Source organism: Lygodium microphyllum, chromosome 10 (genome assembly GCF_053477565.2).
Source record: "Lygodium microphyllum isolate KBCC chromosome 10, Lygodium_microphyllum_v1.1.10, whole genome shotgun sequence".
Classification (NCBI taxonomy): Eukaryota; Viridiplantae; Streptophyta; class Polypodiopsida; order Schizaeales; family Lygodiaceae; genus Lygodium; species Lygodium microphyllum.
Window position 1 is genome coordinate 73,019,168 of NC_141144.1, and position 13,980 is coordinate 73,033,147.

The window sequence follows — 13,980 nt, forward strand, 5'->3', positions numbered from 1 at the left end:
CTCTCTCCCTTTGTCCCCATCTTTCTTCTTCTTCCAAGAGAGCAGTTGCCTATCCTTCCTCAGAAGACAAGAAAATCTGTGTGGATCAAAGGTCTCTCCTCGATCCTCCATTCCACCATATCACCCGATTGCACATTGTGTGCATCTGTAGGACTTGTTTCAAAGGCGGGTTTTCTCTGCTTGTGGCATAGGAGGACTCATTCCAAATGGGTTCTCAAGAAAATTGGTTATGCGGCTTCTAGCAGAAAGTTGGATTGAATTCAAATGCATACCTGACAGGAAATCAGCGCCAGAGTGATTGATAAATCTGATTTTGAAGCCTTCAACAATCATTTCACTCCGGGCTTATGATCTGCAGTGGCTTGATTGATACTCAGTTTCCTTGGTAGTCATATCTATGCACATATAAGTGCCTATATACAGAGTAGAAGTAATGAAGGTTCCCCCTGCTACAGGGCCTCAACCTTAGTCACACCAAGGTTTCAAACATTGATGCTCCATTGCATTCTGGTTCAAATACATTTGTGAGGCTTCGCAGCAGGAAGAACGTTGAAATAGTAGCAGATGAGCTTTTGGATGAGGACCTTGTCAGCACACCCACATTCGGAGCAAGGACACCAACTAGGCTAAGGCTGTCTATGGGGAAAAATCAGGCACTAGATTCAGAGGCTGGTGACCAAGTGGCTCTAGGAGAGGATATGGAGATGATGAGTGAGTGCAGGTGCTCCTTGTTTGAACCCCTGGGTCCCAAGAGGGGTCGTGAGAGGTCGCCAGAGAGTCTGCTACCACCTCCAGATTTTAAAGCAGCTTCATACCCTCGTGGGTGGGTTTTTGGAAAGAAAAGAAAACTTGTGAATGTGGATGTTGTTGAGAGTATGAGCCGTATTGTAGTTCATGAGATGCATCGCAAGGATCGGGAGATTGATGGGTTGGACATGGACATGAAGACCAATGCATATGCAAGCAAAGTCAATGAAGAATCAGATCAGGAGAACCTAGAAGAAGAGGACCAAAAGATCAAAGAGAAGAAAAATCAGAAGAAGAAGCATAAAAATCATGAAGACTCTGAAGCGGCAAGCAAAGTGAAGAGCAAGTACATGATCAAAAAGAGTAAGAAGACCTACAATGAATTGAAGATCTATGCTGAGAACTGCAAGGGCTTGTCAGTCCTTGATCCAATGTTTTGCTAACTTCTTTAGCCTTGTAATGTCTAGCCCAAATTTCTTTACCATAAGCTTTTAAACTCCTCATGTAGCCTTGTACTATAGCCTCTATAAGGCCCCTGTTACAGCCTCTGGATGACCATCATGTTTGTGATACCCACACTTAGCCTTTTCTGTGAAGCCTCTGGTGTTTTGCCATGTTTATGGTGTGCCCACACTTTGCACGTGTTACTTTCACTAAAGCCTCTACAGACTTTGTACTTTCTGGTTGTGATTGAGGAGGGGTGTTGAGATATTTGCAATCACACCTAACATAGCCTCTCTGTATGAGGCAATCTGGGCTTAGGACATGCAGACTGCAGTAATCCCATATGGACAGAGAGGGAAGATTGCTACCCATCCAACAACTATAAAGCATTGTACTTGATTACCACTTTTCATATAGAATGAATACAATGTCATGATGCTTTGTACTTTCAGTTAAGTGTCTTATCATTGTCAGTCATACACAAGATTGTGTTTATGAGTCCAAGTCTCAATCTTGGAACCTAATTCACTTGTGTAACAAACAGTGTCTTTGTGTCTATCATCATGAGTTCATTCTTCTTCTTCCATCTATCATAGCTCACTGCCATATCCTAGATCCTGCTCATTTCGACAATTTCAAGTCTTCAAGTCATATTTGCTCTTTATGAGTACTTGTTCTTCAATATAGTTTATGCCCTAGCTAAAAATTGTCCTTTGAGAAGAGAATCAGTGTACTCAAACAATCATTATTCTTGAAGAAGTGCATATCGAAGAACCATGTCATGCACCTCAAATACTCATGCAACACATGAAAGGTTCAATGGACTAGAAAGAGTGTGCCTAGCCTACATGATAATGATGTGCTTTATGCATCAATGGAAGCATGAAGGGTCAATTTAAATCCTTTACCCTCAAATTGAAACTCTGTTAGGAAAGAAAACCCCACTCCATCCCCTCTAGCTTCTAACACCAAATTGGAACTCTCTTATACTTGATTTTAAAGAAAGAAACTTCTAATACCAAATTTTTTTCCACTCCTCATTAGAGTGGCGTAGAAGATGTGGTCATCCCACAAGCCATAGATCCTAGGATTGTAAAATGGAATTCAACCTTGTAAGTAAATAATGATAAGAACATCTCAATTTCTCTAGGGGGAGAGGACATAATATATCTGGATTAATCATTTCCACCATCACGCTTATCTTGCATAAACATCTAGTTTTACTACCAATGCATGCACACAATAACCACCCCTTAGGCCCCGATTTGAATCCAAAAATAAATGAATTTAAAAAAATAAGTTTTAAAATGGCCTAGTTTTGCCACAACTGAATACACATGGTAACCATCCCTTAGGCCACTATTTAATTCCAAAAATAAATGAAAATTTTCCAAAACTTTAAATTAAAAAATGGTCTAATAGGTTTGTCACTATTGGCCTTTTATGCATGACAAAAATAGTAGTTAAGTGATGGGAAGATGACATTGAAGGAATGGAAGAGTGAGGGAGGAGAGAGAGAGTTCCAACCCCCCCATGCTTCACATGTGGTAGCCCCTCTCTTCTCTTTCTCATGCAAGAAGAAGGGATCCTCTTCCCCCCTTAACTTTTAAATGAGGCTCCCCTTCACATCATCATACTCATTTTCTTCTCATTATGCAGTCTCTTTCTCCCCTCCTGTCGACTTTCTCTCTATCTCTATGTCTATCTGTTTGTCTATTTGTTTCTCTCTCTCTCTCTCTCTCTCTCTCTCTCTCTCTCTCTCTCTCTCTCTCTCTCTCTCTCTCTCTCTCTCTCTCCCCCCTCTCTCTCTCTCTCTCTCTCTCTCTCTCTCTCTCTCTCTCTCTCTCGTGTGTGTGTGTGTGTGTCCATTGGTGTAAACACACAATAGTGGGTACATGACTTGTATTCTTTCAAAAGATGCAACTCACTTCAGTGACAACCTCATCTTGTCCACTCTAACTAACCAATCATCCTTTTTTCTGACCTAAGAAAGAAAGAACATAAGACTAGCTTCGAGATATAGCAAACTCACCAATTTACCTTTCCGCATTGTAGTCCAAAATTTTGAAGGCGGTTCCACGATCCAAGCAACAAAATTTAATGTTGTCATTTCTTTGCGTCCACCACCAAGGATGACAACGTCAAGAGAAGAAGATGGAGAAGAAGAAAAGAAAGAAGATGATGTAGAGCTTCACCTTCCCTCAGTTCTCACTCAACACTTCTCTCACTCACTCTCTCCCTCTCACTCTCAAAAATAAAGACAAGATGATAGAATGGAAGAAGTGAATAGAGACCTTCAATAGTTACATTGATAGAGCTTTCATAGCATGGATGTACCAAAAGGGTAAATACAACTCAAACGTTCTACCCTTCTAGACCAACACTAGGGTTAGATTTAGACCACTTCTCAATTTGCATTTTAGGGTTTGTGTCTCAATTGAATTTTAGGATTTCCACAATTGAGATTTAGGTTTGCACTCTCTCTTGGGCATCCTATCCACTTTGTGGACTCTAGGCTAGTCCTTGAAGCATGCTTTTACCTTGGCCTAATTAGACCTAACCTACACTATTGCAAGCACAAATCCATGTGTGCAACCCACACAACACTTGTGGGTGTGACAAATACAATTGTGAGTGATAAATACAATGTGCACAATGGCTCTCACAAAATAATACAACAATGATAATGTGATGTCAATGATGTACAAAAATGATAAAATTACCTAAAAATAATACACTAAAGTGCTCCCAAAATAATATCCTTCTAAAAGTAAATCTTACACTTATGCTTTGCCTTTTCTTTGACCTTCCTTGACTTTGCCTTTCATATTTGTTACACACACACACACACAGGGGGGGGGGGGGGGGGGGGAGGGATTGAGATTTATCCCTTCATAGCTACTTTTCCTCATCGATCATTCTCTTTCTCATCAACTCCACAATCTCATCATTGTCATCTTCCATTCTAATGTCATATTCTTCTTCTTGCCTTGACCATATCCCCCACTCTCATTGTTCAAAGATATTATTGTCAACACTTCAATCTCCAAAATATAGAAAAGATATGTCCTCTTGTGGCCTTTTCCATCCTTATTAACCTCTTCAAACATCTCAACAAAATCTATTGTCCTCTTACTCTTACAATTTCCTCACTTTATCTTCATAAATTTCCATAGTAATTAATCCTTATATCCTATTTCTAACCTTGCTCCTTTTTAAGGAGATCTGTAATAAAATATTTGTATAGGAAAAAAGAAGATGCTCAATTAAGAAATAAGAACCAAGTGTACTATTAGGATTTTATTTGGAGGGTCCAAGTGACACATTGAGTAGTCATGATAACAAGGAAGAAGTGGTTTTGTGTACTGAGACAAGCACAACATGGAAAGTGTTGAGATTCAGACAATCACACCCATTGACAACCTCTTTGTATGGAGCTTCAGGGCCAAGGATATGCAGGCTTACCTATCCCATATGCACAATGGTGCCTACTACAGTTTACTACTTTCCTATAAATCATTGTACTTGCTTCCTTTTCTAAATGCAATGATAGTACTCTTTTCTTTCCAGTAAAGTGTCTGTGTCATTGTCCACACATAAGATTGTGTTTATGAGTTCAAGTCTCAATCTTGAAACCTAATTCACTTGTGTGATACTCAGTGTCTAAGTCTATGTCTACATGAGTCTCCTTCTAGTCTTTGAACCACCATAGTTATGCTCTAGATCCATGTATTCTCACATGGTATCAGAGCACAGTTGAGCATGGCTTAGCATGTCTTAGCTCATCTCTCTACTCCTACAAGTCTCCTCTCACTCCTCCCAGCTTAGCTTGAGTACATGAACTCCATTTCCTCACTTCTGCCCATCTTGCCTAGTTGGCAGCCGTAGCCAAACAGGACGTGCAGTCATTTGAGCTCCTGGATCTCACAATAGAGGCTCTATCTTGCCATGCTTTCTTCTAACGATCTCCTCCTCACTTCTAGGCGCTTCTCTTTATTACATTACATTGCAACATTGGCCTCCCAGTTGTCCAACATTGCAAAAATTTCCTCTCGCTGCCAAGTCTATGCCTCTTCCTGTTCGTACCATCTGCACCATCAGCACACGACAAAGTTCAGCCTGCGACCATGAGGTTTTGGAAGGCTATGACATAAGCTTTCTATCCATGTAAAAAGTTTGGGAAATGATCAAGTATACAGTCCACATAGAGCAAAAAACCAGGCAGCTGCAGAAAACCTAACACAGTCCATTATAGCTTTTTGAGCTCAAGCTCATATCTCACTTCTTTTTTCTCTCTCCTGCCACCTGGAGCAACCCACTGCCACTTGATCTGCTTCAAAATAGAGGTCTCAGCAAACTTTGGGCTATCAAATCATTGAGGAGGGGAAGTGCTTGAAGATCCTTTGAAGTCTTGAAGAAATCAAACCTCTTACATCTCATCCTTCTTATTCTTCTTACCCTACTCAAGGTTCTGCCACCTTTAGTTTCCAGCAAGCAATTCAACAAGCAAATCAAAGAGGGGAATAGAAGACCTATTGAGAATTTTCCGAGTATTTGGCTCCACAAGTATCCCTTGATACTAATCACTTAGTGCTTTTTGGCATTTGTGCTTATTAGCACACTCAAAGTCAACTCTTCTATTGCTAAAATCTGAGAATTTTGGAGTTGATTTGTTGCTACTCCCACTCTCTAGCATGGGAAAAGACTCACCGACAGCTCGATTCAAAGGAGTCGGGTTTCACACCTGGCAAAGAGAAGAAGCCTCGAGATGGGGATCTTGTAGCTACTTGGCAGAAGAATGATGACAAAGCACAGGCCATCATCAAACTGGAATTGGATGACAGCTACATCCATCATGTGGATGCTTGTGAAACTTCTAATGATACTTGGAAGAGATTAGATACTTTGTTTGGTGCACAATCAAAGTCATCTAAGTATGGATTACTGATTGAATTTTTCAGGCTAGACATGAAATCTAACATATCCCTTGGAAATCATTTAAACTACATGGAAAGTCTTCTTACTCAGCTTACAAGGATGATCTCAAAATGAATGAAGATATCGGTATTGGTGTCCTACTAAAAAGTTTGCATCCTGATTATGATAATGTATCAACCACTCTAATCAATATACCTAATCCTAAACTGGTTGACATTAAGGCTTCCCTACTTGAAGAAGAAAAGAAGATAAAGTCAAAGGGAGAACCAAGCACCTCTAAAGATGAACAAATGTTGTATGTTGGAAATAGGTACAAGGGCAAGAAGGAACCACTCTTCTGTGACTTCTGCAAAAGAACCAGACACATGGAGAAATTTTGTCATGCCAGGAAGAGGTCTCAAAAGGCCTATCTTGCAACTGTGAAAGAAGAAGAAGACCATGGCCCAAAAGAAGAAGATGAAGATAAAGATGAAGACCACCAGGATTGGAAGGACAAACCTCACCAGTCCTTCTACTCTCATTACTCTGATAAACTATTCTAAAAGCCTTGTATTTCCTAGCCCAAATGCTTCTTGCCATAAGCTTTGAAAACTCCTCATTATAGTCCATGTACACTTTGTGAGGCCCTTGTTACAGCCTGTGGATGTCCATCATGTTTTGGTGCCCACACTTAGCCTTTTCTGCGATAGCCTCTGGTGTCTATCATGTTTGTGGTGTGCCCACACTTTGCAGGTGGTTCTCATTACAGCCTCTACACACTTAGTGCCTTTCTGGTTGTGATTGAGGAGGGGTGTTGAGATTCAGACAATCACACCCATTGACACCCTCTTTGTATGGAGCTTCAGGGCCAAGGATATGCACGCTTATCTATCCCATATGCACAGTGGTGCCTACTGCAGTTTACTACTTTCCTATAAAGCATTGTACTTGCTTCCTTTTCTAAATGCAATAATAGTACTCTTTTCTTTCCAGTAAAGTGTCTGTGTCATTGTCCACACACAAGATTGTGTTTATGAGTTCAAGTCTCAATCTTGAAACCTAATTCTCTTGTGTGACAGTCAGTCTAAGTCTATGTCTACATGAGTCTCCTTCTAGTCTTTGAACCACCATAGCCATGCTCTAGATCCATGTATTCTCACAGAAATCACTTAGATATTAGGATATTTTGTTTTCTAGGATAGTGCAGCAAGGTTTTTCCTATCTCGACTAGTGAAAATTTTACTTAGTAGTGGAATGTTTGCAAGCCAAAAGGTTTGGTTGGTTTATTCAAGGTATAATGATTGAAAACATGATCTAGAAGGCAAGTGTATCATCATTGGATAGGATTATATAGCCCAAAGATTCTATGATAAGGCTGTGTGTTTGATTTGGACTAGTGGATCATGGATGTATACATCATGAGATGGGTTATTAGGGTATTCTTTGAGCAGGGATGGGCTATGGGTTTTTAAAGGATATGTGCATTTATAAGGACAAGATATTAACTGTCAAGAATCGCGTGGTGGAGGGACTTGCTCAATATGTTGTGCCGAACACACACAGAATGCACAAGGAGAAGCTCACTCAAGAGACAAGAAGAGAGATGGAGGCTAAAACGTTTTCTTGCTGGTTTCTTCTTCTTCTTCCACGCACTTTACAATGTACATAAAGTATAGATAAGATACAACATAAAGGAAAGTGGCCTACTAAGTCAAACAATGCATAACCGACTACACTAGTCGACTGGCGCTATAACTATGCTAGCTGTAAATATGTGTAACAACTTGAATATAATAAGTAATGAGTCAGTGGCCATGTGAGAGTCATAATGACCACCGACGTGCTAAGTGTAGATGTGTGGACCCATCTAACCAAGTGGTCCATCATTAATGTCCGCATGTGTTGAGCTTGTCATCTCAACACTCCCCCTCTAGGTCAATTGCATCTCTGCAACTCCAAGTAAGCTTCAAAACTTTTGAAGCTTCTTTGTACCCAATGCCTTCGTGAAGATGTTAGCTATCTGATCCTGTGTGTTGACATACACCAAGTCAATCTCACCTGCTATACCTTCTCTCTCACAAAGTGGTAGTATACCTCAATATGTTTTGTCATGGCATGGAACACAGGGTTCCTAGACAACTGTATACTACTCATGTTGTCACAATAAATGACAACTGGACCTTCCACCTGCACATGTAAATCAGCCAATAACTTTTGCAGCCATACTACCTCACATGCTACAACAACAACACATCTATACTCAGCCTCTGTACTCAACAAAGCAACTGTAGATTGCTTTTTGCTACTCCAAGTAACTGCTGCACTACCAAGAGAGAATATACATCCGTTGGTAGATCTTCTATCAGACATACTACTAGCCCAATCTGCATCTATGTATCCAAACATCTGTACATCTGTACCTGCCTCATAGAAAAGTCCATAATGTAATGTGGACTTCACATATCTCAATATGCATCTGATTGCATCCAAATGTGGCTTTCTAGGTACTTGCATAAACTAACTCACAAGACCAACAGTGTAGCTCAAGTCTGGCCTTGTAATGATCATGTAGATCAAACTCCCCACTATCCTCCTAAACATAGTAGGGTCTTCTATCTCATCCCCAACATCAACACTCAACTTTACATTCTGCTCCAACGGGACTGAAAGTGGTTTGCATGTTGTCATACCATACTTGGACAACATATCCAGGGCATACTGTCTTTGGGATAGCCATATACCATCATCACATCTGATCACCTCAATGCCAAGGAAGTACCTTAGCTCACCTAAATACTTCATTTCAAACTTTTTCTTCAAAAAGTCCTTGACTTCAGCCATCCCACTATCACTATCACCTATAATAATCAAGTCATCCACATAGATGACTATGATGACCAAACCTGCATCTCCCTTTCTCACATAAAGTGAGTGATCAGCATCAGAAACATCAAAGCCAATATTGACAATATACTCTCTGATCTTGTCAAACCATGCTCTAGGTGCTTGCTTGAGCCCATAGAGCACCTTCTTCAACCTGTACACAAATGTGGGATGCTCTAAATCTTTATAACTTGTTGGCTGATCCATATACACTTCTTCCTGCAAATTACTATGCAAGAAGGCAATCTTCACATCCATTTGCTGCAACCTCCAACCTTTGGCTGTTGCCAAAGCAATCACACATCTGACAGTTGCCATCCTAGCAACTAGACTGAAGGTTTCTTCATAATCTATGCCATATGTCTGGGCATAGCCTTTTGCAACCAGCCTAGCTTTGTACCTACTAATAGAGCCATCTTCATTGTGCTTAATCTTATAAACCCACTTACATCCAATAGCTTTCTTGCCCTTTGGCAATGATACTAGATCCCAAGTCTTATTGGCCTCTAATGCAGCCATCTCCTCATCCATTGCTGCATCCCAATGAGTATAACCAATAGCATCCTCAAAGCAAGTGGGCTCAACATCCTCAACTAGTTTCACTATATAAGCATAATGGTGAGTTGCATAACCTTCAAAACCAAATCTTTTAACAACGTATCTGACCCTGCTAGATCTGCGTACCACCAGATCACTCAATGGAGCCTTTACATTACTATGAGCTCTTTGTACACCTGGTGTCCTAATAGAAGGAATACCAAGCTCATCATCCAAGCTCTCTGAGCCATTGGAGTCTCCATCAAGAACTACATCAATGCCATCTAGCACTTTATTCTTTCCTTTGTCTTTACCTGTAGTGCTATTAGATGCACCTGAAGATGTAGAGCTACTCCTTAGTCTCCCAGACCAAGGACTGCCAGATGATGTCTTTGGTCCACTAAGGGTCCATGATTCTTGCTTTTCAGCCTGCATATGAGTGTCATGATCAATTGTCTATGTTTTTTCATTGTTGAAATACAGTTTACAACAAGCAGGCTGTCAGAAAACTATTCCTAAATTGCATGAAGACTGTTTTTGAACTATAGAAAAACTGTTCCTGAACTACAGAAAGTCTTCTCCTGAACTGCAGGGAGTTAAGCACTTACAGATTACATATAGCATTGAATACCTTAGTTGCAAATATGGAAAATGCTCAAGGCATTGACAATATCACTCAAATTGTGGGAGAGAAGCTTGATAACAAAAACTTTGCTCCATGGAAGTTCAGGATGCAAATTTTCTTAATTGGCAGATGCTATTGGGATTTATGTACAGGGGCTGAAGCTAAACCCGAATTACATGAACAAACTCCTACACAAGAATAGCGGAGAGCTCACCGACAGTGGTCGAAAAGAGCTAGTAAAGTAATGCATTGGTTTTCTTCATGCATTTCTAATGCAATGGCTATGCAGATTACCAATTGCTTTTCCTCGAAGGATGCTTGGGATGCACTCATGAATAATTATGGTAATGTCATGCATACAAGAAGGATACAGCCGAAACAGCAATTCAACAACATGTCTAGGAATGGCAAGAGCATTCAAGCATACACAACTAAAATAAAGACCATAGCTGACCAGCTGGCTACTATTTGATCTCGTGTTTCAAAGAATGATATGATTGCAGTGACATTGAATGGGTTAGGCAAGGAGTATAAGGCATTTGATATGTCTATTTTTGTGAGAACAAAACCCTGTGATTGGGATGAGTTACTTGCACTGCTGCTACATGAAGAAGTAAAGATTGGCTTAAATATAGGTTCAAGCACATCTCAAGGCTGAGACATTGTCTTTCATTCTAGTGAGCAAGCTAGAGGTGGTAGAGCTCGTGGAGCTTTTTGGGGTCGAGGAGACACTCGAAACACGTATGGATAGAAGCAGCAAAATGCTTAGCATAGCTCAAATACGCAAGGACAATGAGGATCTTGAGCCTTTAGAGGCAAGGGGAGATCACCTAGAGGCAGAGGTGGTTCCTGGCATTCGCATGAGCAGTGTAACAAGGATAAAGACTATCATTATTGCAGAAGATATGGGCATATTGCGAAGGATTTCCATAAAAAGCAAGCTGATATGAAGACAAAAGGTATGCAACATGAACATTATGCATCTTCCAGTGATACTCAATATGACCAGGGAGATAGAATGTTTGCTATGCAGGATGTATCTAATAATACGCCTAAGCAAGGCAAAGATGAGAAGTGGTACATAGACTCAGGAGCATCCAATCATATGACTCCTCATGGTGAATGGTTTGATGAGTTAGTAGTAGAGTCTCGTGGATTTTTATGTACTAGTGATGATACGTAGCATGATATTCAACATACAGGTGTGGTTCTGTTACTCATGCCTGATAGTAGAAAGAAGAGCCTATATGATGTACTGCATGTACCTTCTATTACCAAGAATTTACTGTCAGTTGGACAGATGGCAGAATAGAATCTGCAAGTCAAATTCAGTAGGGATGGTTGTTTTATTGAAGAATATGGCAATGGTTGTAAATTGATTGCTAAAGGCAAGAGAGATGGCAGAATGTTTACTTTGGATGTATCTATCCTAGAATTGAAGGCAGCCATGTTTGCCCATGATAATGGAGTAGTTTAGGATGTAAAAATCTGGCACAAACGCATCGATCATGTTAATGTATAGAAGCTAAAAAATATGCAACAAAAAGAGGTTGTACTTGGCTTGCCGAAGTTCAAGTACATTGATCTTAGACATGTATGCTCTGCTTGTTAGTTTGGGAAACAAGAAAGATTTTCATTCATGAAACATGTCAGAAATAGTTCTCGGCCTTTGCAGTTGATACATTCAAATGTATGGGGTCTGACCCATAATGCAGCTTTTGGTGGTGCTAGGTATAATGTATCCTTCATTGATGATTTCAGCCGATACACATGGCTATACATTCTGGAGCACAAGGATGAGGTGTTCGATGTCTTTAAGGACTTTAAAAAGCATGCTGAAAATGAACTTGGATGTTATATCTCATGTTTGAGATCTGATGGAGGTGGAGAATATATATCCAAAGAGTTTGACATGTACCTTGCTAAATATGGCATAAAAAGGCAGCTCACATGTAGTTACACACCTCAGCAAAATGGTGGGGCAACAAAGAGAAAAAATCGGATGATTATGGAAGCTGCCAGGGCAATGCTTAATGAAAAGAACTTGCCAAATGTTTATTGGACTAAAGCAGTGGTTACTGCAATTCATTTGCCAAACCAAACACCTACAGCTAGGATTCATGATTTGACTTCATATGAGAAACTGTATGGGCACAAGCCAGACATTAGTCACTTAAAAGTATTTGGTTGCATTGCCTACATACATGTGCCTGATAAAAAGAGGAAGAAATTAGACCCGAAGGCGGTCAAAAATGTTTTTCTTGGCTATGCACAGGAGAGAAATGCTTACAAATGCTATGATCCGTCCACTCGGGAAACCCTGATCAGTAGGGATGTAGTTTTTGATGAGCGGGCATAATGGTATGGTAATCCAAATGCAGTGGTCTTTGATGGACCAGTAAGCCCTACTTATGCTAAAAATTATACTTCAACTAGTATGTCTATGAGTAGACCAACAGGTGATGGTTCATCTATAGTTAGTCCTTGGACAGGACAATTTTGCAATCGTACTACTGCATCCACTGACACAAATATGTCAGTGAGGGGGAGATTGGATAAAGGCAAATTAAATATGTTTAATGATGTGACTGGCCCGCTTACATTTGGATATGAGTCACCTGGCAATGATAGTCTTGATAGTGAATTAGGCATACCATCAGTTATGATGCCTAGTGCAAGGCAAAGTAGGTATATGCCACCTCATGAGAGGCAAGCCCAAAGTGCACCGCAGTTGACAAGTTTGAAAGGGTCAGAAAACCAATTGATAGGCTGACATATAGTGGGTATTCAGCTAGACATTATGCATATATGACTAAAGTGTCAGGCTACAAAGAGCCTACGAAATTCAGTGAGGCAATTACATATGAGAATTGGTGTGTTGCCATGGATGAAGAATACGCAGCATTGGCTGAAAATGAGACATGGGAATTGGTCCATTTGCCTGAAGGAAAAGTGTCCATTGGCTGCAAATCGGTTTATAAAGTGAAATGCAAGTCATATGGTTCATTGGAAAGGTATAAAGCCCAGATGGTTGCAAAGGGATATGCACAGCAGTATGGCCTAGATTATGAGAAGACTTTTAGCCCAGTTGCCAAGATGGCAATGATGAGAACAGTTATTGCATTAGCGGCTTCTAAGGGTTGGACATTATGGCAAATATATGTAAAAAATGCAATCTTGAATGGTGGCTTACTTGAAGAGGTGTATATGGAGCAACCTGAAGGTTATGTACACCCTAACTATCCAACATATGTGTGTAAATTGAAAAAGGCCTTGTATGGACTGAAACAAGCACCGAGAGCATGGAATGCTTGTATAAGCACTTATTTGCAGCAGCTTGGTTTTTAGATAGGTCATGCAAATCACAGTCTATTTACAAAGAAGACAAAGCACGGTTATGTTTTTCTAGTGGTTTATGTTGATGATTTGATCATCACTGGAGATGATGATCATGGGATTGCAGAAATTAAAGCAATGTTGCATGTTGAATTCAAAGTCAAGGATCTTGGTGAGCTGAAGTACTTTCTTGGGAGTGAGGTTGTGTCTACACCTCAAGGCATATGGCTATTACAAAAATAGTATGCTCATGATATGTTGTTGAAATATGGGATGATGGAGTGTAATGCCATGGAAACACCATTGGATCAGAATGTCAAACTTGCAGTTGATGTTGGGACTGAGATCGAGAATGTCACTATGTACAAAAAAATGGTGGCTAGCTTGATTTATCTTACTATTACCCATCTTGACTTGAGTTATGCAGTAGGGCTGATTAGGCAATTTATGCAAAAACCTTTTAAGTCACACTTAGATGCAATCATGAGGAT

General features: G+C 40.2%; 1 protein-coding gene across 1 annotated transcript; it reads left to right on the forward strand.

The window, feature by feature from the left end:
- Positions 1-229: 229 nt before the first annotated feature.
- Positions 230-10,398, forward strand: LOC148030159 (uncharacterized). The gene is made up of 3 exons (XM_087687366.1): positions 230-294; positions 440-968; positions 10,306-10,398. The coding sequence occupies exons 1-3, from the start codon at positions 230-232 to the stop codon at positions 10,396-10,398; spliced, it is 687 nt and encodes a 228-aa protein (XP_087543492.1).
- Positions 10,399-13,980: the final 3,582 nt, after the last annotated feature.